This window comes from Cetorhinus maximus, chromosome 4 (genome assembly GCF_964194155.1).
Source record: "Cetorhinus maximus chromosome 4, sCetMax3.hap1.1, whole genome shotgun sequence".
Lineage (NCBI taxonomy): Eukaryota > Metazoa > Chordata > Chondrichthyes > Lamniformes > Cetorhinidae > Cetorhinus > Cetorhinus maximus.
In genome coordinates, this window is record NC_135882.1 from 44,304,189 (window position 1) to 44,317,838 (window position 13,650).

General features: G+C 41.5%; 1 protein-coding gene across 2 annotated transcripts in view; it reads right to left on the bottom strand.

Moving 5' to 3' along the window:
• The window catches only part of pdcd6ip (programmed cell death 6 interacting protein), a 140,334-nt gene that overhangs the window by 58,032 nt on the left and 68,652 nt on the right, over nt 1-13,650 (bottom strand). The window contains exon 7 of one of the 2 annotated variants that reach the window (XM_078540104.1): nt 3,322-3,453. In XM_078540104.1, coding sequence (XP_078396230.1) covers nt 3,322-3,453 — 132 coding nt within the window. The remainder of the gene's footprint in view (nt 1-3,321; nt 3,454-13,650) is intronic. The other variant, XM_078540105.1, reaches the window with a different exon arrangement.

Consider the following 13,650-nt stretch of genomic DNA (forward strand, 5'->3'; position numbering starts at 1 on the left):
CTCCACAACTCTCTGGGATACAGAATTCCAGGCATTCACTACCCTCTGCAAGAAGAAATTCCTTTGCATCTCAGTTTTAAATGAATGCCCCCTTATTCTGTAACTATGTCCCCTAGTTTGAGATTCCCCCACTGGTGGAAACATCATCTCAACATCAACCCTATCAAGCCCCCTCAGAATCTTGTATGTTTCAATAAGATCACCCCTCATTCTTCTAAACTCTAATGAATGAAGGCCTAATCTGTTAAGCCATTCTTGATAAGTCAACCCCTTCATCCAAGGAATCAGCCTAGTGAATCCCTTTTGAACTACTCCCAATGCCAGTATGTCCTTTCTTAAATATGGGGACCAAAACTGTACACAGTACTCCAGATGCGGCCTCACCAACACCCTGTACAGTTGTAACAAGACTTCCCTATTTTTAAACTCCAACCTCCTAGCAATACAGGCCAAAATTCCTTTTGCCTTCTTAATTACCTGCTGCACCTGCATGTTAACTTTTTATGCTTCATGCACAAGAACACCCAGATCCCTCTGTGCCGCACTTGGTGGCTCTTTCCATTTGAATAATATAGTCTGCCTTTTGATTCTTCCTACCAAAGTGCACAACCTCACACTTTCCTACATTAAACTCCATCTGCCAAGTTTTTGCTCACTCACTCAACCTGTCTGTATCCCCTTGCATATTTCTTATATCCTCATTACAACATGCCCTCCCACATATTTTTGTATCTTCAGCAAATTTGGATACATTACTCTCTGCCCCCTCCTCCAAGTCATTAATATTGATAGTAAATAGTTGAGGCCCTAGGACTGATCCTTGTGGCACTCCACTAGTTATGTCTTTCCATCCTGAAAAAGACCCATAATGCATTACTCCCAATACCGTGAGCTCTTATCTTATGCAATAACCTTTTATGTGGCACCTTATCAAATGCCTTCTGGAAATCCAAATACATTACATCTACCGGTTCCCCTTTATTAACTCTGCTTGTTATATCCTCAAAGAACTCTAGCAAATTTGTCAAACATGATTTCTCTTTCACAAAACCATGTTGACTGTTTGATTGTGTTAAGCTTTTCTAAATGTCCTGCTATTTCTTCCTTAATAACGAGCTCTAGCATTTTCCCAACGACAGATGTTAGGCTGACAGGCCTATAATTTCCTTTTTGTCTCCATCCCTTCTTGAATAGGGGCGTCACATTAGCGGTTTTCCAATCCACTGGGACCCTCCCGGAATCCAGCGAGTTCTGGAATACTTCAACCAATGCCTCCACTGTCTCTGCAGCCACTTCCTTGAAAACCCTTGGATACAGGCCATCAAGTCCTGGCAACTTGTCTACTTTTAGTCCCATTAGTTTGTCAAATACTTTGTCCCTCGTGATAGATACTGTTACAAGGTCTTTCCTCTCATTAGCTCCTTGCTTATCTGATATCTTTGGGGCGTTTATAGCGTCCTCCACTGTGAAGAACTGATGCAAAATATTGGTTTAAATAATCTGCCATTTCCCTGTTCCCCGTTATCAATTCTCCCGTCGCATCCTCCAAGGGTCCCACGCTCACTTTAGTCACTCTCTTTCTTTTTATATATTCGTAGAAGCTCTTGCTGTTTGTTTTTATTTTTCTTGACAATTTACTTTCATAATCAATTTTCTCCCTCTTTATTAGCTTTTTAGTCATCCGCTGCTGGTTCCGAAAAAATTCCCAATCCTCTGGGCTACCACTTGTTTTCGCTGCTTGGTATGCCTTAGTTTTTGATTGGACACTCTCCTTGACCGCCTTTGTTAACCACGGGTGGTTCATCCTTCTCATCAAGTTCTTCTTTTTGACTAGGATGAATTTTTGCTGAGTGTTATGAAACATCTGCTTAAATGTCTGTCATTGCTCATCCACTGACCTTTCCCTTAGTCTATTTTCCCAGCCCACTTTAGACAACTCTTTCTTCATACCTCTGTAATTGCCCTTATTCAAGTTGTGGACACTGGTTTGAGTCCCAAGTTGCTCACCTTCAAACTGAATTTGAAATTCTACCATGTTGTGATTGCTACCCCCTAGAGGATCCTTAGCTATGAGATCTCTTATTAATCTCACCTCATTACACATTACTAGATCGAAAATAGCCTGTTCCCGGGTAGGTTCTGCAACATATTGCAGTAAGAAACAATCCCTGATGCACTCCATAAATTCATCTTCCATGTTACCTCTGCCAATCGGATTTGTCTAGTCAATATGCAGGTTAAAATCACCCATGACAATTCTTACACGCCTCCATTATTTCCCGATTTATGCTTTGCCTACAGTGAGGCAACTCCTTGGGTGCCTATGGGTGACTCCCACCCGTGACTTCTACTTGCTATTCCTTATTTCGACCCAAACTGATTCCACATCACGATCTATACCACCTATATCACTACTCACCACCGCATTGATACCTTCTTTTATTAACAAAGCTACCCCACCTCCTTTTCCCTTTTGCCTATTTTTCCAGAAAGTAGAATACCCTTGAATATTGAGTTCCCAGTCTTGGTCACCCTGCAAGCACATCTCTGTAAAAGCTATCAATTCATATCCATATATTTCTATTTGTGCCGTCAACTCATCTATCTTGTTACAAATGCTGCGTGCATTCAGATAAAGAGCCTTAAGCTTCGGCTTTTTACCATTATTACTCATTCTGGTTCTAATTTCTGCTGCACTCTTCTGCTTATATTTTCTGCCCCTTCCTGTCACACTTTGATTATCGTTCACCTCTTCACTACCCTGCACCTCTGCGCTCTCACTTCTTATTGATTTTTTAAACTTCCCTTCAATTGAACCCTCCCCCCAACTAATTAGTTTAAAGTCCTATCTACAACCCTAGTTATACAATTTGCCAGGACACTGGTCCCAGCATGGTTCAAATGAAGCCTGTCCCAACAGAACAGCTCTCTCCTTCCCCAGTACTGGTGCCAGTGCCCCATGAATTGGAACCCATTTCTCCCTCACCAATCTGTGATTACCTCTCTAATCTTATTTACCCTACACCAATTTGCAAGTGGCTCAGGTAGTAATCCAGAGGTTATTACCTTTGTGGTTCTGTTTTTTTAATTTAGCCCCAAGCTGCTTGTAGACCCTCAGCAGAACCTCTTTCCTAGTCCTTCCTAAGTCGTTGGTACCTATGTGGACCACAACAACTGGATCCTCCCCCTCCCACTCCCAAGCTCCTCTCCACCCCATAAGAGATTAACCTTGGCACCAGGTAGGCAACACAGCCTTCGGGACACTAACTGCTATCCGAACAAGGCCGAACAATGCATTTAAGGTGTTTATAGAAGGCTTACCTGCAATCTGGCAATCTCTTCACCAAACTTCTTCTGTTGTTTAGCCAGAACTGATTGATGATACTCTGCGTTGGCCTGCATCATGCAATGTTTTGCAGCTAAAACAGGCAGCACTTCCTGGAAATAAAAATACTGACCAGGGGAAAGTCCAACCACAAACAACCACAGACAACAAGGGAATCAGGAAAGAGATGGGGAAAAGAGAGGAAATTAGAATCACATCAATGGTTTATAGAAAGTCAGATAGGTTAAATCATTTGAAATGCAAGTTGGGCAATCAGGTGACTATGAATGGCTTGAATTTTGAAAGAGAAAAGCAGTTGTATCCTTTAAAAATAAACTCTACACTAAAAGCACATTTGTTAATATTCTGGCAACAAATGGGTCACTTACAAAAAAAAAATCAGAATACAATCCAACCCCCACATATATTAAATGTAATTTAAAAAGCGTAATTACTATTCTCTATCTAAATTGTCCAATCATTTACTAGACTAGATTACCAGCAGCACAAGAATTTGGCCCCAGAAAATCTAAGTATGTAATAGGATGTGAATTGGGAGCAAGTTATCTTCTTCTCAGCTGAAAATCAGCAAGACATATAAAGGGGTCCAGAGGAATAGCTAATACAGGAGCTGAGTGAAAGGACCTCTGGAATTGGATGTTGAAAGCTCAACAGCCCAATCATATGTTGCCAATATTTTGAACATTTTATCTTCACTTTTACAACTGACCCATTTGCTTTCAGAACTGAAGTTAAATTTGCTTGCATGCAACTTACAAGCACCACAATTAACCCCCATCTAGATACCCCCATACTCAATCCAAGCCAGTACATGCCACTAGTAGTGGATATTTTTTTCAAATCAAACAAGTTCCTCAGTTAAGGTTACAGTATTCTGCTGCCAGTCATTTGGGCAATAGACATGTCATCAGATTACCAATTCACCATAATTTCTGAACTACAACACCACCAACTTGAGTCTACACAGGCAATTTTAACAAATTTATTCAAGATACACAGAGTAGTTGCTACACCTTTTTCAATATTGTACACAAGTTTGTTTCTAATATCACAGCCTGTACCATTATCTGTACAGTAACAGAAAAAGGACAAATGGTGGCTTGAAGAACATCAGAAATAAAAGCAGGAGTATGCGATTTGGCTCCTTGAGCCTGCTCTGACATTCAATAATACCATGGTTGACCTGATAGTGGTTCTAACTCCACATTCCTACTTGCAACAAATTAAGAGTAATTCTGTGCTATGGTTCTATGCCCATTAGAAACTGGGTTTAAAGTAATCAAACAATTATTTCTTGATCTGTTCTGAACTAGTGCTCCAACATATTAAATATCTAACTAACATTTCACTTGCATTTCTTCTAACTTAGTCTACTGCATTCGTTGCTCCCAATGTGGTCTCCTCTACATTGGAGAGACCAAACGCAAACTGGGCGACCGCTTTGCAGAACACCTGCGGTCTGTCCGCAAGAAAGACCCAAACCTCCCTGTCGCTTGCCATTTTAACACTCCACCCTGCTCTCTTGCCCACATGTCTGTCCTTGGCTTGCTGCATTGTTCCAGTGAAGCCCAACACAAACTGGAGGAACAGCACCTCATCTTCCGACTAGGCACTTTACAGCCTTCCGGGCTGAATATTGAATTCAACAACTTTAGATCTTAAACTCCCTCCCCCATCCCCACCCCCACTTCCGTTTCCTCCCCCTCCCTTTTGTTTTTTCCAATAATTTATATAGATTTTTCTTTTCCCACCTATTTCCATTATTTTTAAATCTATAACTATAATACCCTGTCAGTCTTTCCACCCCACCCCCACTAGAGCTGTACTTTGACTGTCCTGCCATCCATCCTTAATTAGCACATTCTCTTAGATAATATCACCACCTTTAACACCTCCCTGTTCCTTTGTCTGTAACATCTTTTGATCATCTGTATCACTGCTTGCTTGTCCCTACAACCCGCACCCCCCCAACTTCTCTCCCCCCCGCCCACCTTAAACCAGCTTATATTTCACCCCTCTCTTAACTTCACAGTTCTGCTGAAGGGTCATGAGGACTTGAAACGTCAACTCTTTTCTTCTCCGCCGATGCTGCCAGACCTGCTGAGTTTTTCCAGGTAATTTTGTTTTTGTTTTAAATATCTAACTGCCTATTTACAGAGATATAAATTTCTATTTCATGTTACTCTTCATATATATGATAAGTTTTCTTGAAAATGGCAACTCAATTGCTCAAGTGCAGTCAGAATCTGGCGTTGGTGTACTCAAGTTCATAAAAGAATGAATTATAGCCCAGACAGCATTGAACAGCATTCTGTAATAACTGTGAACATGTGGAGTTGTTCTGTTGTAGATACTACAATAGACTGCAGTGTCCACACTACATTGGAGAGAAAGGCAGGGAGAGGACAGAGGACAACACCTGAACCAAAGGGTCATTTGAATCATACTGGACAATGAGTTGGTTAGTCTGTAAGACAAATAGTGCGAAAGTTAACAGACCAGAAGAAGTAGCAGAAATCAGAAATATCCAGTTTTCATTTTTCTTTCATCTTAAAAGAACATGGAAGAACGCAACAGCTTGTAATTGTACACATTAGCCAACTGAAAAACCCAGCTGGCTTCATTCATTATGGCAAATACAAATTATTAAATCTTAAGATTCAAGTTTCACTTCTCACCATTTCATTTCTCACCACATTCACTGATGAAGTAACAAACATCTGCAAGTTACTAGATTAACTGGAATTTGGTAGTTCTGATTTCACATTTCGTTTTAGTTACTTTTGGTTATTGTACAGGTAACAAAGCTTCCATGCTTTACAGTGACTGTAAATAATTGAAAATGAGCAGCTATTGGCTGAACAAGCATGGTTACTGGAACATTATTTTCAGCTTTTATGTTTGTAAACCATTATCAATTTATCAGTTGATGGTGTAACAAAATAACAAGGAATAAATAGTTATTGCTTAAAGCAAGCAAAAAATACATTCAACACTTACAAAATTCACCCTGAGGTTGAAAAATATACTTCCTAAAAATGCATTATGATGTTTCAACCTCTTAAAAAAAGATGAGCAATGGGTACAGATATAATCCATGCAAATTTGGCAAATTCCTTAAAGCAATCCAGCTGTGATAAGTACAGTGACATGAAACAGCAAAAAAATTCCAACTGCTTCCAAAGAAAGGAAGATTAAATATCAAACAATTCATTTACAAATCAAGTAAACATTCTTTATGCAAAACATACATTAGGGAATGCTGCCTTCTACATTCTAACATATTCAAATGAGTAAAACTATGCTCAAGGCTTTGCTGGGCAAAGGGGCTGAGAGAAGCAAAAGTCAATTACAATTTAGTTGCCTTGTTGAAATCATAGTATTATTCATTAATGGACCTTCAAGCACATGACTCAATGTACAGCCCTTTAATGCTAACTTCACCTTTAAACTGGCACAATTTAAACTTAAACATTATTGGGTAAATGTTACTATTTAGCACTCCTGGCACAGAGCTTCATACTTCCTGCCACCTCAATTTTTCATCTATTAATAGATGAAAAATTGAGGAGACTGACTCTTGGGCATCCTATATACAGTCCACTCATAAGAAGCTTTGCACCAGAACTGCTAAATTTATCCAATTGTTTACATGTGAGCCACTGAGTACAAAGTAAGCTATTTCATGGCACATAACTTCAATTAAATGTTTAGCAAAAAAAAAATATTTAATTGAAAGCAAATCACTTTTCAAATGAATTGCAACTAGTCTGGTGAAAATATACAACAATGAAGCAATATCCATTTTATGGAAGTCTAATAAACTGATTAATTTGTTTTAACTAGATAGAAAATTACTGTTTCAGAGTAAATATTGAGATGTTCAGCTAGCATTAACATGAACCAAGGAGCTAAAAAGTTACATCAAATAAAGTAAAAGCTTGTTAATATTTGTGAATTACTAAATTAACATAAGATTGATGTAACAAAATCCAAAACATATATTCATAATTTTTCAAGTCACTTCCATCAATATTATGGAGGGTGGGGAGAGAACAAATGAAGCACTGCTAAGCTTTAGTACGATATATTAAAGATTTAAGTTACTCCAACATTGGTCTCATGGGGTGCTTGCACTACCAATTCCCAAACCTTTATTCATTTTTCTCATCAGCAAGTTTCAGTAAATCCATTACAATGGAATTGCCATTAGATGACCATGACCTGTACACCAGGAACTAGATGGCTTCTGCAGCCTTCAAAGCACACGCACACACCAAATAAAACAGATATAATCGAATTATTTTAACTGAATTTCAAAGCCGAGGTGGTCTTTATTTTGCATCAATGAATAAAATTATGTGTTACTTTTTGTGTTTCTTCCAAAAGCTTCATTTCAAGAGGCCAACTGTTTAAAATTAAACAATTTACAGAGTCACAAACAGAAAAATCTCTCAGGCAAACTTATATTAATGAGAAAAAGTATGCATCAGTTTACCCAATGTTTTAAACTATTTACAATAACTTTAGCTTAGGTGATGTCTGCCAAGGAGAAAAACGTTCCAAAGCGTTTCACAGGCATAAAGTTAAAAAAAATAGACGGTGAGTCAAAACAGTAGGTATTAGGAGGCGCAGGGTTGGTCAAGGGCCTGAGTTTTATGGGAGGACAGGGACTTCTTGTAGAAGATACAGGTAGCAGAGTTTTGAATGATACAACATTTGTGGAGGATGGAGGCTACAAAGAGAGAGTTGGAGTGATCAAATTTTGAAGGTGCCAAAGGCACCAATGAGCATTTCTGCAGATGGAATGACAGAGGCAGCAATATTACAGAGATAGGTTTAGACAGTCTTTGCAATTGTGGGGTCAGATGCTCAGCTCAAGGCCAAAATTGCAACAATCTGATTCAGTTTGAGATGGTGGCTGGGAGGGGGCTGGAGTAAGTGAAAGCATACACAATCTGTGGTGGGGCTAAGTCAATGGGTGGAATTTTGTCAAAGTAGTGGTGACAAGCTGGGAGGCGGATGGAGCAGCATAATGCCAGTGGATAGCATAAGGATGGAAGCACAACATCTTTAAGCCACTGTGGGATATTCCTGGAAGAGGCCAGCTGGTGACTGGAAACCCAGCTTTAAGGCAGTGGGCAGGCAATTAAGCATGTTAAAAGGCAGTTAACAGCAATTTCACAAGGAATTCAATTTTGTGAAGGGTGCATAAGAACAGAACTTCAGAGCCTCACCTGGGAGGTGGTGGAAGCTCAGCTGAAGGCCAGTTTTGGCTGCAGCTGGCTGTCATTGCGAGAAGTAGCATGGCAGTATAAAGCAAGAGTGTGTCAAATGCAGTATTGGCAATCTGAGGTCTTGGATGTGATGGTGTAGTGGTATTATCACTGGACTGGTACTCCAGATACCCAGGGTAAAGCTCTGGGGACCTGGTTCGAATCCCACCATGGCAGGTGGTGAAATTTGAATTCAGTAAAGAAATCGTGAATTAAAAGTTGAATGATGACCAGGATTGTCGTAAAAACCCATTTGGTTCACTGATGTCCTTTATGGAAGAAAATCTGCCATAATTACCTGGTCTGGCCTACATGTGACTCCAGACCCACAGCAATGTGGTTGACTCTTAAAATGCCCTCTAAAATGGCCACTCAGTTCAAGAGGTAATTAGGGACGGGCATTAAATGCTGGCCCAGTGAGCGACACCCACATCTCATGAATGAATTAAAAAAAAATCTGAAGGCTGGTCAAACTTGGTGAGCCTTGACTTGCAACTTATGTAAATACAGAAAGGAATAAGAGAAATGAGTGCAGTTTACAATGAGGCTCATTCACTTGTGTTTTGAGACCTCCAGTGAGAAGCGAAGATGGAGGGGGCTGCAGCACATCACAGACTCTTTCTTCAGGTTTGTGCAAGGTCCCCAGTAAGCTAGCACATCTTCATGCTAAGGCAGTCCCAGATGCCCAAGCTGGGGCTTGTTAAAATGTCAGGGAGCTCTTCACTATGTCCCAAGTGCTGTGCACTGCATCACCTGGCATTACAAAAGGGAGCAGCTTTGGACAATGAGGACATCTGTTGTAATTTCAGCTTTATTTAAGTGAAAGCAGAGGGGCACAAGGATCATGAGACTGGAAGGGGGCACGGTCGAGGTGGGCACAGAGCAGCATGTCTCTCATACACAAAAGCTGCTACCAACCAGAGTGTTTACAGCAAGAACCTGTGCTTCCCGCGCATGTCAGAGCAGCACTGTTGCCTAAGACTCTGCCTCTCCAGGGAGGCAGTCATTGCGCTCCACGCCATGATGGAGCAGGGTCTGAGCCCAATGAGAAATGGGTGCACTATTGCCTGTGGAGGTGAAGGTCACAAGCCAGATGAATTTCTAGCTTCAGGATCATTCCAGGGATCTTCTGGAAATATGTATGAGATTTCCAAGTCTGCAGCTCATCAAGATGGTCACAAGTGCCATGTTCAAAAGGACCAGCCAAGAGGTGCAATTTTGCACCAATTGGACAGTCAGGCTGAGGTGGTTGTAAGATTTGGGGCCATCGCTGGACTACCCCAGGTGCTGAGTGCTACTGACTGCACACATGTGACCTTCAAGGCTTCCAAGAATCAGACAGAAGCCTTAATCTACAAGAAGGATTACCATTCGCTGAACTTGCAAATGTTTGCGACCATCACAGATTCTTCCTTCAGGTTTGTTCAAGGTCCCCAGGAAGCTAGCACAACATCTTCATGCTAAGGCAGTCCCAGATGCCTGAGCTGGGGCTTGTCAAAATGTTGGGGAGCTCTTCACTATGTCCCATGTGCTGTGTACTGCATCACCTGGCATTACAGAAGGGAGCAGCTTTGGACTATGAGGACATCTGTAGTAATTTCAGCTTTATTTAATGTGTGATATACCCTTAAGAATAATACAGATTAAGGAAGATCACATGATCTGTAGTAACCAATAGGAGTGTAACCAATAGGAGTAGCAGCAGAGGCTACCTCAGCAGTTAGTATAGAGATGGAATTGGAGTTGAAAGCATACGTGCAGTTGCTGCTGAGTATATTGTAAATAAACTTCATGTTTCCACCCAATAAGTGTCTGCGGATCAACTCTATCATTAGGACCACAACTCGATGCACGATGTCTCTTTGAAGAGGTTTGCTGACCAGGCACACCACAGGCAAGGCGCAATGAAACATGGGCAAGGGAGGCTCATGAGTCACTAGTACAAATATATGTTTTTCATGAGTCTTCCTTAAATGCCCATGAAAACTAATAAATCTACTACCTTTTATAGACCTGCTGCCCTTTCCTTCAATGCCCTTACCATCTCACAGGACCAGTCATGACATCAGGTCACATCATGGATAACACTCTGACTTAACGCGGTGTGGACCTTACCATCACACTCTTTGCAAGAGCAATCAAACTATTAATGGCCCAGAAATGCCGAAAATGAGGAAAAGATTCATTTTGTGATGTGACACATCAGATTCATTAACTCAAAATTAAATAACAAGGTGACATTGAACTACACTATTGCCCAATAAAATCCAAGGAAAGCAAGATGGACTTCCTCACATATTTGTGGGTGCTCCAATGTGATGCACTCTCAGCTGAGGTGGAGGCAGCCTGCTTACTTTTCTATTCCATGGCTTTTGATGGCTGTAGCAGCCATCTCCGGTTACTTGAGGCCTAGAAGGCCCAAGCATATAGGTCCTCCTTCACCTGGGCAAGGGCAACCTATTTACAGCTAGATGAGGTGTTGATGCACTGTCAGAGGGGATGAGAACTCACTGCCCATGCCAGAAGCACCTTGAGAGGAGCCCCCATGTGCTTCAGGCAGCAGCTCCTCCTTTAACCTTTTAGGGCACACTTACTCCTCCCTGCTCACCAGGGGACCATTAGCACCTGCTGATGACTTCAGACATCTCATATCCCTCTCAACAGCCATTGCTCCAGAGCTCACAGAGGAGGCAATAGCATGCAGGTTCCACACATCTCCAGCTTCCACTGTATGGTATGCTGGGTGTGGCTCTCCATGAAGGTCACCACTCTCTAAACGAAGGATGTCATGCACACCGATGCCAGAGACATGGCTCTACTCATGACCTCGATGGACTCCATCATCATGCACCGATGCACAAAGCATATGGAAGTTGCACCAAATGTTCCCACACCTCATTCTGCAGCTCCAGCTTCTGCCATCCTTGTTGGTGACTGCAAAGGCATGTCATTAGCCTGAAGCTGAGCAGCACTGAGCCCTCCAACAGACATAAGAGTGCAAGTGGCTGCAACTGTCACTAACGTGGGCAGTATCTGAGCTGGAGGAGGATGCGGAAAAACAACATGGCTCTGCAACCTCTGAGGAGGACTCCACCAAAGGAGCTGAAAACTGTCCTACAGGTTTGACAGTTGTCTCTTCGTTTACTTGACCTGCAAGAGAGGAGTAATGAGAGGGCACTGCGCATTCTAACACATCCTTCTGACCGCTCATCCGCTGGAGCTCCATTTTATGACTGGTGGCCAAATGAGTGCTATGCTTATTGCTCGCCAGATGGTGTACTGTCCTAATCCATTAAGGCACTCATTGACTAGCTGCTCCACACCTGTCTCTCCATCGGTGATAGGCTGCCCTGCCTAAAGGCCTCCTAGCTCCATGGCCTCCTTTTCCACTGGCGTCACGACCACAAGATAAGGCACATCGCCTTCAGTCCTCCTTTCTCATGCTTTGTGAGCTCTCTTCTCCTGCAAACACAATATAACATTGTCACTTGCCTATAACAGGCATACATCCTGCCAATGTTGGTGGCAGCCTCATTGCCCACCCTGGTGAGATAAGGGTGCTTGCTGCATGTGGCCATTCAGTGCTGGCAGCGCATAAGTCAACTCTGACCAGCATCCTCCACACGGAAGCAAATATACATCTAACAGCCAATGCTGCTGCCTGGGGCATAATCATTGACTGGGCGGGCACCCCCTTCTCCAATTTCATACACATTTTGTGTGACATAGGTATGAGGGGCGAATGGGCCAAGGTAAATTGGGCAAACAGACTAAAAGATAGGGCTGTAAATAAACAGTGGGAAATATTTAAAGAAACAAATCAAAACATCTAAAAGTACATTCCATGGAACAACAAGCTCAGCAAGAAAGAGCCATCCGTGGCTCATTCAAGGAGTAAGGGATATCAGATTAAAAGAAGAGGCTTACAATGTTGCAAAAATCAGTAACAAGTCTAAGAGTTGGGAGTCTTTTAGAAACCAACGGGCAACAAAAAAGTTGATAAAAAAGGAAAAAAATAGAATGACAGTAAATGAACGAGTATTATAAAAAAAAGATTGTAATAACATTTATAAGTATATAAAAAGGAAGAGAGTAGCTAAAGTAAACATTCGTCCCTCAGAGATAGGAGAAATTATCATGGGGAACGAGGAAATGGCAGAGGCATTGAATAAACATGTTGTATCTGTCTTCACAATAGAGAACACAAGTTTCATTCCAGAAATAGATGGTAAACTAAAGGCAAAATAGTGAAGAAATTAGGGAAATTAATATCAACAGGCAAAAAGTGTTGGAGAAACTTGATGGAGTAAAATGCAACAAATCCCTTGGCCCTGATGGCCTACACCTAAGGTTCTAAAGGAGTAACTGCTGTGGCACTGGCTGTGATTTTTCAGAATTCATTGGATTCAGGGACAGTACCACTAGTTTGGAAGTCGGCAAATGTTACTCCACTTTTCAAGAAAGCAGGGAGAGAGAAAGCAGGGAACAGTTAGCCTAACATCAATTATTGGGAAAATGCTGACATCTGTTATTAAGTAAGTGTTAACAATGCGCTTAGAAAAGCACAGTATGATGAGAACAAGTCAACATGGTTTTAACAAAGGGAAATCCTGTTGAACAAATTTATTGGAGCTTTTTGAGAGAGTAACAAGCAGATGTAGTGTACATGGATTCCCAAATGGTTTTCAATAAGGTGCCACACAAAAGATTAACAGGCTAGATAAGTACACATGGAATTGGAGCTAATATTAACATGGATGGAGGATTGGTTAACAGATAGGAATCAGAGAGTGGTCAGGTAGTGAATAGTGGAGTGCCGCAAGGGTCAATGCTGGGGCCTGAGCTATTTACAATCTATATTAATGACTTAAATGAAGAGGCAGAGCAAGTTTGCAGATGATCCAAAGCTAGGTGGAAAGATCAGTTATGACAAGGTCAGAGGCGCCGCAAAGAGATATAGACAGTTTAAGTGAGCGGGCAGCTACAGTTTAATGTAGGGAAGTTACTCACTTTGGTCAAAAGAATAAA